Genomic DNA, 14,392 nt, shown 5'->3' on the forward strand with positions numbered 1-14,392 from the left:
AATAACTCAAATTTGAGTTGGAAAAGACTTATCTGCAGTGTCTGTGAGCAAAATCTGGCGAAATTGAAGTCTTTGATGCGTCTGATTATGAGGTGAAGAATTGGAAATGTAGGGAATGTTGTGGCATGGCTGTGTCAATTGAGCTTCAAGTGGGAGATTGTTGGGATGTGAAGCCCAATGGTCACGACCTTTCGTCTTCTCCAGACTCTTCATTTCAAACCTTAATGTGAATGTATATATAGACGTGTACAGTCATGTATTGTAGAGTTGTATATTGCGTTATCGATTAATAGAATAACTCCCTGCATTTCTGGTGGACGTAGCCACTTAGTGGTGAACCACGTTAAACTTGTGTTTGCATTTATGTTATTAGCTTTTTGCTGTTTTGTATTAATTTCTTTGCTCGTTTATAACTAACAAGTACATTATCTTTTACACTCAAAGAGGTCCTATGTGTGCGTAATTATATGCAACAACAATGGAGAAGTTGATTTATGGAAGACATATAATAATGAGCAAAGCATGCCATGATTGATCATAGAATGCCAAATAAAATTCTTCTAATAGTTTGTTGAATAGGTAAGAGACCACCTGATACTAGCATACAATCCGATCACAAATTACTTGAAAGGACTAAGCAATGCTTAAGAAGAAGATGCGAAGTTAAGAAGAAGATGTGAAGTTATTGCAAAGATAGTTGAATCTGCACAAAACAATTGGATATTTCCAACAACATCCATAAGCAATCTCAAGATATGCACAGGAAATCTCTTGGTTTATGCCACAATGAAGCTTGGGCATACAAAACGAGGACACAAGGATTGTCTGAAGGCATTGCAGTCTCATTTTTACAGACTTCTCCCAAAACATACTAAGTTTACTACATCTGAAGTCAATTTAGTTTAACTCCCAGATGGTTGATGCTAGGGAAGTCTAGCAGACATGTAGAAGTCTTGTGAAGAACGTGATAGATTACAAGAATAGCCAACGAACTACCATGCATGAAAAAAGGGGAAAGCCCAGACTAGCAAACACTGTGTATCACATTCCTAAAATGAGACCCAAACTCTCTAATCATTCACCTATTCAGAGTATAATTTAATTACAGGGCAAAATATTACACATTCAATTCAAATAAAATTATGGTAATAGGGTATTATTGATCCGAATTATGAATTCGGATGACAATATCTGAGTGAGAACCTGCGGTATTGTAAATTTTGTTAACAAGAACCAGAAAGCATAGAATTGAAGCAAGCCAAAAAGTAATCTATTCCATTCGAAAATCCAACATATAGAAGCTCATGAGATTCCAAGGGTCACAAAATCCTCTTGAGAATCCAAGTCCAACAGTCACATTTGTTTATTACATAATAAAATCTAAAAACTACAAAATTTTCAAAAAAACTATATGAAATTTTATCCTAACTTCAACTAGGGATAACTTTCTGTGGGGACTCAAAATTACAAGTTGTTTAACTCGTTGGAAAGGTCTCCAAGAGTTGGCAACTTGCTAGGCCTAAAAATAACCAGAAGGCCTTCAAAAATGCAATTTACTAACGTATAGACAAACTAAAAAATATAATTCAAATTTTCTTCTAATCAATTATGACCAACAAAATGGTGTTTCGATCATTTCCTCAAAGGTACGCAAAGTAACTCGCTACAGAAAAACAGTTTGATTCCTGCCTTAAGGGATGCTTTGGGTATCCTTCCGCCCTTCCCTTCTACTATGCATCATTCCCATAGTTCGTTGTCTGCGCTAATGGTAAAGATGTTGCAGAATAAAATTAGATTGTTAATAAGAATCTCTGTTCCAAGTGTAACTATCCACACTCCAGATGAATATAACAGAAAAGTAATTCATATTGCTCAAGAAACACACAGACACCATTATATTTAGACTTCATGCAACTCTTAACAGCTCTACAGAGCTGGGCTCCCTCCCACCCAAAAAAAAAACAAAACCAATGCCATCTCCCTCTATCACTTATGAATTTCTCTATTAAAAAAAATTATTGAACCCGTCTGCGTATGGACTACGGTCAACACAGTAAATCTGAATGGGCTACTGTCACATAATTCATCAGTATGGACTACTGTCACATAATAAATCAGTATGGGCTACTATCACATAATAAATCTTGGTTGAAGCTATTCTAGTTTTAGAATAGATCTTTCCTACAGCGTGTTAGTGACAGATTAGTCAATGACTTACTCTGCACTGTCTTTTTGGAACCAGAATAGATACATCCACTGTAGAATATGGACAGCACATCTAATACTACAGATACTTTTTTTGATAAGTTCGAATTAATAAAGTCAATTAAATCTTACAGCTGTGCTCTGTCAGATGCTATGAATACACACATATTGGTAGACAATCTTCAATACTAATGAGAAAAATTATTATTAAAAAGATATTAGTTTGCAAAGATTACTGGTAAATTCAATGTCTTATACAGTATATCTTCTGTATAAGAAAAACCATCTACGTCTGCCATAAGATTCCATCCTCTTACAAGGAAATACAATTCTATTAAAAAGAAATAGCCGTTGCTATTTTGGCTCTTCCCAACTTTAATTAATTTGCCCCGCCGCATGTATTAGCTTACATGTTTATGATTTGCAAGTCAAATAATTTTGATTTATGTATAAGAAAGATCTCCTTTATCTAAACTTAAATCTGTACTATAAAAAATAACACGTATTAACCTTTCTTATTTTATTTATAAAAGGAATACTTTAACTTCCTCTTTTTAAAGTTCTTATTTTTATTTTATTTTTTTATTAGTTACTTTCTTTATTAAAAAGATCATGCATTATATATTTATTTAATAATTATAAACTTTCATTAATAACTATTTTTAAATAAATATACCTTTTTAAAAATAAAATATTCTTTATAATAAAGTAATTATTAAGTATAATAAATAGAATCATTTATATATAGAGACTTATATATATACATTTATTATTATTTGTTTTATTTATTTATTTAAAAAAGGATATTAAATTTATAAATAATAAAGACGTTTTATTTCTTAATAAAGGCATTTTTATTTTTCAAACAAGCTATATTAATTTTCAAACAAAATTGTACTTAAATATAACTAAATAAGGAAAAGAAGGGTTGTGACAACCATTCAGAAAAAATGGCTAGCACTCATTTTCCTTCCAGTTTTTATCATTTCGTTCATATTGTGGATCGTATTTGTTAGTTTCCACTATATTAAGAGCCACATATTTGCATTTTGTACTCTATTATGAACTGCCTATCCGGGAGACGAGGAGACAGAAGAACATGTTCCATCTATTGGGGAGCTAAGAAGGGGAGGAATGAAATTGAAGAAACTGGAGGGTGGAATTAGTCAAATTAAGTTCAACAAGAGCAATTCCACACTGTATTTGCCCCAGTTAAAAGTAGATGAAAGGTCGGAGGTGATACTGAAGAAGCTGATTGCCCTGGAAATTTGCTCCCAAGAAGAGTAGAAACCCATTACAAGGTATGCCATTCTAATGAACGGAAATGATGGAGATATTGCTCAGGGCGTGGTCGAATAAAACATTGCTGCTTCATATTCTAACGCATGATTGTTTTATAAGCGACGACAATGGGAGCTTCAAAACAGGACACGGGCATCCATCGAACTATAATAGAAAAGCATGATTTTTTGTATCCAAAATATGGAACCATAGACCAGGCAAGTGAACTGCTTAATTGATGCCTCAGAGATATGTGGTTCCGGGGAATGATTTGATTGGAGGCTATGCACAATATGCATTTGGCAAAAAGGACTTAAAAACTTCCAAAACTAAGGCGATTGGCTGGTATAAAGCCAAACTCCACAAACTTTGCCAGCATCCTCCCAGCCTGTGCGAAAATGGTAACTTTGGAACACAGTATGGACATCCAATAATTAGAGGATAAACGATAGAGGATATTTTTTTAGACGTTGTAGCTGCAATTGGCCTACTAGGCGTGTATGCAAAGAAGTAAACCGAACATTTAAGTGGAAAAAAAAAATCTTACTTTAAATCAATGTTTTACTTTAATTTAGATAAAGATATTTCAATATAGGTTAATGTTTCTCTGAGTGTCAACTTAATCTTTACACTAAATCCATATTTTTCTATTGACAAAGATGGTAAGTTCATTCAAAATTATTTTTCACCATGCCATTCTTCATTATGTTCTTGTTTTCATCTATATTCTTGTTTTTCATGTTTAGAACATATAGATGTAGATTAATACTTATTTTTGTTTTATATTATTTTGGGTTAAAGTTTTGAATGTATTATTTTATTAAATGATAATCTTATTTCTTGTTGCAAGTATATTTTCTATTGTGAGTCTCTTTGCTATATGATTAGACATACTGTCAGTTGAAACCTTGCATTACAATTGTATCAATTTTGATCTCGTAGCCTAAAGTTTGGTATGTGGAGAGATGAAAACATCACATGACATTCACTAAAGTTTACAACTAAAACATTTCTATCCTCTATAAAATTTGAGGATTGGTAGAGGGTAGGGTAGATATCTTTCAATGTGTTGGTAATTGTGTAGAAGATGCTTTTATTATAGGAAGAGTGTTGAGGAAGGAGAGAATAAAAAATAGAGGAAATATTGTAAATAGACGAGGCATGAACTAAGAACCTAAACTAAAAAATATATCAAGAAATAAGCTCATGAAAAGTATATTCAAACCTAGACATAACTTATGCTTTGTTCCCTAAACTTTTAATTTACACATTAATTATTGATATCTTATCTTAGTCCTAAATTAGGAAAAAATGTGAAGGATCTAAGTCAATTCTTTGACTATGTGGCATTACACAACACACATGAACATAATGATATTACATTAGAGTCTTAGAACATTAATGATAAGCATTCCCTTCAATATATATTTAGCATTATAAAATTATAAAAATAATTAAAATCTTTTTAATCTCTCCAAGGGATGATACAAATCTAAACAAATTTCAATTTCTTTTACATGGGGTGGGATGTTAATTATATCCATTCATAAATCAACGTTAAAAAACTTGGAATTAAATTGAAGGTAAAATACAACTTAATTGCATGTAAGAACTAAGGATCCAAAATCAACTCAAGCTCCATATTATCTAGCTAGTAAATTTAAAGAATATTTTTTCCTTCCAATACCATTTCAATAACATCACAAGTCACACACAATATTATCTTTTCAATTATCTAAATGGTATTCGAAGAAAAATATATTCTTTAAATGTACCATTTCAATAATTATTCTTAAAATCCTCAAGAGAAAATCCACCATATGAAAACGAAATCCATGATAAAATTTACTAAATTTTATTGTGTAATTTTCCCTATCCAAGACAAAAAAAAAATAGTATAATTATAGGATAGAACGTGTCATGAACTACTTATAAATCAATTTCATGGACCCCAAAGGTGTTTTAATTAGAGGGAATACTTCATACATGATATATTAAACAAACAACAGGGGATAACCTTATGTAGATTATTCTAAGAAAGGCTCTTAAGAAATATTGACATTTAAGGAATAGAAGGTTATGCAAGTTCACTGCCATAACAGAAAGGAAAAAAAATATTATGAATAATATATTTTAAAATTAAGTATGATATGTTATAGTAACCACTTATAAGAAGATTAGTGCCTTGGTATAATTGGGTGGTGTTGGTGGCTCTTTTGATACAAGAAACTCATGTAGAAACAACAACACTTATTTATCCTAAAAATCATGATCAATCCAAAAAATCAATCAATTCCAAGGTACCTTTATTTATAGGTCTTAGCAGTCTGAATTAATCATTGTCTTTGTGTTCAAGATCTCATCATTATCCATATTATAGGAATCAAGGATCTAATAGTTTTGATTCCTAACAACATATTGAGAAGCATAAGATTGAGTGATACTAAAGTGTTCAATTTCTTGTAGAAGGTGTTATACTCAAATAAAAACCAATCCTTGAACCCAATAGAGTAATTCTTTGAAAATTATTACGGTTTGGTAACCAAAGGTACTTTATAACAAATATCTCAATGAAGGTTATCATGAAGTCATGATAGAAAAGGAGTGAAACACTTTGAGTTATTGGGGATCAAACTTTAAAAGAATAAAAAATAACATGCATATAAGAGTGACATAAAAGAAAGTTCCAAATATGATAACCAAGTGCACAATGTTCACGATAAAATACTACAAGGAAAACAAAAATAATACTAAACTAAGTGTAGGACTACAAACCCAACTCTTAAAAAAATATTAAATTAAATCAAGGAGTTGAGCATCAAGGACAATTTAGGATAGGTATAAAAACATGATGACACTTCAAAACCAAGTATATAAGATGATGTATCTTTAAAAATGTATTTGTTAGACTTTAGGAAGAATATATAACATGTACCCATAAAACATGATTCTCAAAATCCTTACTTAAAAAGGCATAGAAATTTAAGCATGGGAGATGGACTCTAGATATTTAAATCTCTTCCCAAAGGAATGTCATTACAAATCCCACAATCCTTATGCCAAGCATCAAAGCTATACAAATAAAGAAAGAATACATAAAATAAAAAAACACATTTTACATACAAAAACTTGAGCAATTCTATAACAGTTTGACGAATGCCCATGTTCAATTTTGAAGCTCCCATTGTCACTACTTATAAAACAATTATGAGTTAGAATATGAAGCAATTATGTTTGATGCGATCACATGCATCCACTTTACGTCACGTGGGACTGACCATTCTATGTCTTCATGTTCAATATCCTTATATTTTTTTATGAGACTCTTATATGTTTTCTTATAGATACTCTTGAATACTCTTCTAGACTTATGTATGCAAAGATGTGGTCTAGTATCACCTATGATTCTAGTCTTATATTTCTTGAAAAGTTGAGTAAATTGAATTATTATTCTAATTGGATTTTACAATTAATGGAGGTTTGATTGAAATTAAGATCCTTGATAAGTTATCAAGTGGATGGATTCACGATTTTATGCACATATATGCTCATGTAAGCTATGTATGCTTAAGATGCATTCTTATGTAACCATGATGTTATATTATCTTAGATATAGATACGTCATATTGCACTATTACATTACTCTTGTCAGATTTGCATTGTTAGTCTACCTCGTGTTGGGTCAAGTATCTTTCGTATCATGAAATATTTCGGGGAAGTGTAACTACTTCGTGGTAGGGTGGATATGTGCTTCGACAATGTTCTCGTCGCTGATGTGATTGTGGGAGACAAATGTCAGAGTCCTTGTCTTGGTGATCTTCACAATTTGTTTCCTATGTATTCTTAAAATTGACCTTGTGGTCTATTGTAAAGGTACATGCTCACTTATGTTTAGCCTTGTTATAGGTTGTGTATTAAATGTTTATGTTGAAATGCAAATTTTAAGTCTCCATTCTTGTATATCTAGAAATGTGGAATATTGAATTCTTTGTTTTATGAATTTTCCTATGAATTATGGGAATTATGTTATTTTGAAATTATGGAGGTCCTTACATAAAGGGAAAAGAAAAACCTTCTTGGAATATCAAAACTTGGATCAAGAAATCTATGGATATTATAAAGTCATTCCAAAAACTTAAAATTTCCCATGCCTATTGTGAAGTTAATGTGTTGGCTAACCACTTTGCTAATGTGGGCATAAAAAGTAATGATGAAAAAGTATGGAGGCTTGGTGATTGGTTCTCATTTGAAGTTAAGGCCTTGTTGCTATATAATTTAGCCCAGGCGAGACAAGCCATCATTTTTCAAGAAATTCCTATGTCACCTCTATATACGATGCCTCATATTTTTATGATTAAGTGTGTCATTCTATTGCTATTCCTAATTGCTTCACACACGATCTAGTTATTTTGTGGCCTCTTCTAGATTTTTCTTGCCTTGCGCTCTACAACCATTGTTGATGCCATGGGAGGCAAAAGGAAAAGTGTTGAACCATTGAATTGCGATGAGATTAGGAAGAATAAAACCATATGGAACATATTGGATTGTGGTAGGCTTACCCCCTTCATACAAAGATTGCATGGTGTAGATGTCAATATCACAAAGAAATTTGCCAAGGATTTGAAAGATGGTAAAATCCAAATTGGTGGTAAGAAAGTTGAGATTGATGAGAAGTTAATTTTCAAGGTCACAAGTCTATCAGTGGATAGTGCAAAATTCTACATAGACAGGAAAATGTCAGATTTTTCTGTTAAAAGATTTCCCAAAAATGAGAAGGAAAGGAAAAAGCTAGCTAAAGTGGATAAGAAAAGCTATGACACAGGTAAAATCAAATCTATTTTGCACTTTGTTCTTGTTGTTTTAATGAAGTATGTTACCCTAAATGGTAGATATACTAGGGCCTTTGGGCATCATTTTGTCTTGCTAAACCACTTTAGGCATAAAGTGCATATTTCTTTTCCCTTCTTCTTGCTTGTGTCTATCAATGCCAAAATCAAAGACCATAGGAAGAACAAAAAATATCCTATCCTTCATGGGGGTTTGCTATTCTTGATCGATGAACATATTAAAACCATGATCTCTCCCTCATCTAAGGTTCCTGAAGGTTCTAGTGATTCTGAGGAAAATGATCATGTTAGCCTTCCCTCTGATGAGGATGAATGGAATACTGAGATGGAAGAGTCTGATTCTTGGTCGGACTCTTCCTTGAAGATTGGTCACAAAGTTATGAGAGGCAGAGCATCCCCTGTGTCTACATCTAATTTTGATTATCTGCCCTCCCACAACTTTACCTTGGATAAGTTCATTCCTACCCTCATCAGGAGTGATAGACCCCCCTTCCCAAATGATCTCAATACAAATTCCTCTTTTCTCAACTTGGATAGAGAGAACACAAACGATGTCCTGGCCATTGCCCATGATTCATCTGTTGATAACTTCAAGATATTTAAATGGGCTTTCCATGAGCTCAAGGACATCAATATCAAACTTCGGGCAATCAATAGAAAACAAGAAAATCAAGGTGCGAAATAGTGGACGGTGGACCAGAGAAAATCAATTGTGGACTCCATGCATAAAAAAGTGAGCACTGTAAGTGATATGAAGAAATATTATGACATCATAATCTCTTGTCTGGAAGATAAACTCAAGAAAGAGTATAAAGAAAGATTGAGTCAAATGGAGAATAAATTTTAGAAAGTTAATGAGAGCCTTATTTCTTTGGTTACTTACAGTCACAAAGTGATGAAGAACTCTGTTGAGAGAATAAATACTATGGTAGGGAAATTAGAAACTCTCCATCAGAAAGGGGCTACTTTGGATGTGGATTCCATAGATAAAAAAAATAGGAGGAAATGACTGGGCCATCTAAAAGAACCAGAGACAATTTGAAGAAGAAATCTGCAAACTAGGAAATTACGGAACTCAAAAAAATTTCTCTAAACATGACTCATCTAGAAATAGAGGTCGTGAAGTCCCTTAAAAATTTGTACTAGTTTCTTCCTTTTTTGTTGTCTCTTTGCTAGGTTTTGGCTTTTTGCTAGTCTTTTGCTGACTCTTGGGTTTTTTTTAATGGACATATCTTTATGCAGCTTTTTTTGTAGAATTTTGTTAAAGGGTTTCAGGTCCCTTCAAAACCTATTTTTTACGTAATCAAAATCATTAATATAAACACAATGATCCTCTTCATAATGTAAAGACATTAAAATTATGGTACCGCACCTTGGGTGATTGTTTTGGACCATAAAATTATTGTTTTAACTTTCAAATCAAGTGTTATTTACCTTTCATATAAAAACTGTTAGATTATCACATGTAATATCCTCCTTAACATCCTCGTGCAAGAAATTAGTTTCAACATACACTTTCTCATGTTCAAAATCACAAGTAGCAACAATAGATAATAGGAATCTAATAGAGGCTCACTTAGAAATAGGAAAGAAAATTTAACCAATTATTGTAGGAATTAGATACTGCCATCAACTATAAATAATTGGCACTCGGGAGAGAAAATTTAACCAAAATCAACTCTCTATTTCTCTCAAAGAGTAGCCCTTGGCCAAGAGTCTAGTGTTGTATCGAATTAACTAACCATCTTCTCCAAATTTCTTCTTGAATACCCACTTGCAACCAAGAGGCTTTATTTCCTTGAGAAAACTATAAATATCCTACATGTCATAATTGTCCAACACAATCATCTCAATCTGCATGGCCAACATCCAAGATTCACTTTCCTTCAAAAAAATAGCCTCTCTAGACTCTCAATAAGAAATAAACACAAGATTAAAGTTGACACTTTTCTATTTGACACTAATCTTGATTTTGGATGGACAAAAATCTTCACATTACCTATCTTCACCTCAAAAAATATTCACCTTAATGTGGGGCTAAGGACTAGTATTGTAATCCTATTATAAGTGCTTAAATTTCCTTAATCTTGATTTTAGTCTCCTGAATAACTTTACAATAATGAATAAAAGATAAATAATGGTGACAATAAATATCAATTGCTAATTAATAGTTATGGTTTAGTCAAATGTATGATACCGATTATTCAAATGCAAGCTGTGACAAATATGTGTCTTTGCAAGAATGACAAAAATGTCAATTTATTGAATGGCAATATATGATATCAATTGGCATCTAACTAATTGTTGTAAGAGAATATGCACTCATTCATGATCGTTTGATTATATGCTCATGGACTCTTATTTTGTGTAATTATTATAGGATGGTGTCTTTAATTATGAAACCATGGATGCACAATTTACAGTTTTGGTGTTGATGTACAAGATTATACCTACAATCTTATATAAGTGATAAAGTTGACAACCTAGTCAGATGTATTTTGAGATGAGTGATTTAGTATACTAAAATAAGGGATTTAAGGAGTTAGTGAGTGCACCTAAGAAACTTAAATGTGTACTAGAATCATACATAATGACATTCATAAACAATTATTTAAAATAAGGAAATGATAAGATAAAAATTACACTTTTCTCCTCTACATTATCTCAAAATCTTAGAAGCTCTTGAAAGAGTCCTATATATTAAATGAGAATTAATACTTCTAGAAATACAAACATTTATCCACATCACATAGATATAACTAAATTAATTGCTTGTTTGTTTTTGACAAAGAATGAATCTTATAATAATATAAAGAAATTTTATTGCTATCATTTTTATTTATATGTTTATTTTATAAAAAAAAAATCTTATTTAATTTTTTTTTAATCATTTACATTTATATAGAAAAAAACAATATTACTTAACTCATAAGATTTTTGACAAAAAAAAAAAAGAAAAAGAAAAAAAAATTGAAAGTATAAAGAAAACAGAATTCTTTGATCTTTAGAGAAGCAGATCACTTAAATATGCATTAACAGATATAAACTTAAGTTTCAAAACTCAATAGCTGGCATAAACATAAATATGAAGAATAATAAGTTGCACGTTAAACATCACTACTCTTTAAGCTGTTACTGTAATTCTTTACAAAAATCAAGTAATTTTCTTTTAGTAGCAGTAGAAGGCTTAACTGTCTATTTATGTTACTAAAACACATTTGATTTAATGAGAAAATCCATGTCACAAGCATCTAGATAGTGCAGAATAAAACAGAAAATTGTCTATCTATGCTGACAAGATTTAAAAAGGCAAATTACTTGTACAGCTGTTAACACTAAAACAACAAGTACGATCAAACCAGAGCAAAACCACCATGGCCTTGAACCATAAGTCGTAATAAACTCTAACAGCAGCCCAATAAAATCACCCCATAAACGACGATGTCTAAGAATAGCTAGACCTTTCTGCCACTTTTTGTGGTAACGATTTATGGATTCAGCAGCTTTATCAATAGAATCGTACCTGGGCATTTCTGTGGGCGACACCATAGAATTCCAAAGCTTACTGATCTCATCGTCAGTTCCAAGCTTGCCGGTGATGATGTCCTCAAGTCTCAAGATTTCCACGTCCCGACTTCTGTCAACCAGGTCGTTCATTAGAATGGCATACCTTGTAATGGGTTTCTGCTTTTCTTGCGAGCAGATTTCCAGGGCAATCAGGTTTCTCAGTATCACTTCTGATCTGTCATCTACTTTGAACTCAGGCAAATACAGCGTGGAATTATTCTTGTTGAACTTAATTTGACTAATTCCACCCTCCAGTTTCTTGAATTTCATTCCTCCCCTTCTTAGATCCACTATAGATGGAACATGTTTTTCTGTCTCCTCTTCTCTATGGGATAAGCAGTTCACAATAGAGTACAAAATGTCAAAGATGTGGTTCTTAATATAGTGCAAAATGACAAATATGATCCCCAATATGGACAAGACAACAAAAACTGGAAAGAAAATCAGTGCAAATAGCCATTTTCTACGAATGCTTCTGGGCATAATTTTGTGAAAGTTCAATTCTTTAATCCCACAGCCAACTGACTGGAGATTGGAGGAGGCGGGGACTTGCCTGTCAGTGTCAACAATGTAGTCATGAAGCAATTGCAAGATATGAGATTCTTTGTGATATTCCCGATTCCTGCCTTCTGCTACTTTGATGGGGGATAAAAATTTTAGTGCCGACTCAAACCAGATATCATCATTTGACCCCAAAATTTCGAACCTGATTTTCTTCAAAACCCAGAATGGTAGCTGATTTTCCATCTTGAGCATATCTTTCACAATTTCTGTCAACAGAGGATGATGTCGTTCCCTGCTTAGAATACTGTCCATGAAAACCGGCACTGTTTCCCCTGGATCTTCACCTTTTCCAAACCTGTGGAGGACTTCTAGAAGAAAACAGGCATCCCTCACCATCATCCACGCACACACCTCACTGCTAAGCTTAAATTCATTAGCATAGCTTTGCTTTATTCTATCCTGGACAATTTTCTCCCTGAACTTTTCCATCACCGATTTTAAGCCACCTTTCCAGATGATTTTAAGGTGCATTTTCCTTGCCACTTCTGACTTAAGAAGTTCCATGTCATCATTAGGTACATCTTCTTTTCGGAAATGGTAAGGCCCGAAGGAGATGACTTGAGGATGATAGAAGAGTCGAGTCTTATTGCACACGAGACATTTTGGAACGGTATGAATGAAACCCTGGTGGGATTTGTCTGGTCTGGTTTCTTCCTCTAAACTTGATTCAACCTGAACAATCCACTCGGAGTCTTCTTTCTCCTTCTCCTTTTTCCCCATCTTCTAAGACAACTTTAGAGAAGCGTTTAACCATGCTAAATAAAGATGTCCTCTATACACTCACAATGCAATGAATGCTTTGTGTTTTCCTTATCCAAGCACGATGCTCGTGGAGGTGGAATCTTGACGCTGGATTACAAATTGACAAGCTAGGTACGGGTGCTCAGTAAAGAAAATAGACTAGATTTGAGCAAATCTGTCCCTAATGATCCACGGGGCAGTGTACATACAGGTCTGAGCTCTACTGATGGAACCTGCACCTTACATCAATTTTAATTTCACTGCTTGTCTGAGGTATGATGCTTATTGAAGTGGCTCAAATTAGTGGATATTTAGCTGGACTCTCACATCAATCTTGCTCGACATGAAAATGTAATTACAATCGATGTCACAAGACTCTTAGATTCTTTTTGGAATCCAATGCAACTTGTTATTACGCCGATGCAAGACGAATGGATGAATCCTGCCCGTTTTCTTTAACCTTTTTCGTTGCTTTTCATCTTTTCTTATCCTCGTTCTCCACGTACTTTTATGGCGCCCCGTGAATGTATCACCCCATCAATGCGCTACCTACCCCGTGAATGGAGGACTATCTTCTTTTGATTGTCTTCCCCCAACTATTCTTATAGATGATCTTATACTAATTTAAAAAACAGCTCATGGGTTGAGAGAACATTTGAAGGCCTTAGAACACTTTTGTGGGAGGTTGGGATGCAAGTGAACATCTCCGAGACCAAAATCATGATTTTCTCACTATGTAGAAAAGATAAGCAAATTACCTTTATTTTTGAAGACAACGCATTAGAAATTGTAAAAGAATACAAGTATCTTGGGATTGACTTCCAGTATAAGCTCAATTGGGAGACTCGTAGAACGAAAAGGATACAAGGAGGTTGGGAAGCCTCATACTTACTCCAAAATAGATGCAGAAAAGCTGAGCTTTGGGATTGGAAAACCAAGAAAATTCTTTTTGGTTTGCTAGTTACACCGGTTGTCCTTTATGGTTGTGAAGTGTGGGGAAGCAACATTTCAAACTGCAGTTGGAGACAACTAGAAAGAATCCAAAAGCATCTAATAACCAACAATCTCAAAGTTAAATCCACAGTTCCATATGAAATCCTTTTGGCTGAAGTAGGAACTTTCCCATTGGAGGCATCGGCAATAATTCGGCTAATAAGCTATTTAAAGAAGGTTGAAAACATGGATAA

At 33.2% G+C, this 14,392-nt stretch overlaps 1 protein-coding gene across 3 annotated transcripts; it reads right to left on the reverse strand.

Annotated features, from left to right (window-relative positions):
- Window positions 1–645: 645 nt before the first annotated feature.
- LOC131049271 (putative UPF0481 protein At3g02645) lies at window positions 646–13,400 on the reverse strand. Of its 3 annotated transcripts, none has more exons than XM_057983318.2 (2): window positions 11,857–13,398; window positions 646–1,757 (listed from the first exon to the last, which is right to left on the reverse strand). In XM_057983318.2, exons 1-2 carry the CDS (start codon window positions 13,182–13,184, stop codon window positions 1,691–1,693), a joined length of 1,395 nt encoding a protein of 464 aa, XP_057839301.2. In that variant the 5' UTR covers window positions 13,185–13,398; the 3' UTR covers window positions 646–1,690. The 3 variants fall into 3 exon arrangements, with proteins under 3 accessions (XP_057839301.2, XP_057839303.1, XP_057839302.1); XM_057983320.2 differs by lacking the exon at window positions 646–1,757 and adding an exon at window positions 9,796–10,187 and having other exon boundaries at window positions 11,857–13,396; XM_057983319.2 differs by lacking the exon at window positions 646–1,757 and having other exon boundaries at window positions 11,434–12,225; window positions 12,454–13,400.
- Window positions 13,401–14,392: the final 992 nt, after the last annotated feature.

This window comes from Cryptomeria japonica, chromosome 7 (genome assembly GCF_030272615.1).
Source record: "Cryptomeria japonica chromosome 7, Sugi_1.0, whole genome shotgun sequence".
In the NCBI taxonomy this organism is placed as follows: Eukaryota; Viridiplantae; Streptophyta; class Pinopsida; order Cupressales; family Cupressaceae; genus Cryptomeria; species Cryptomeria japonica.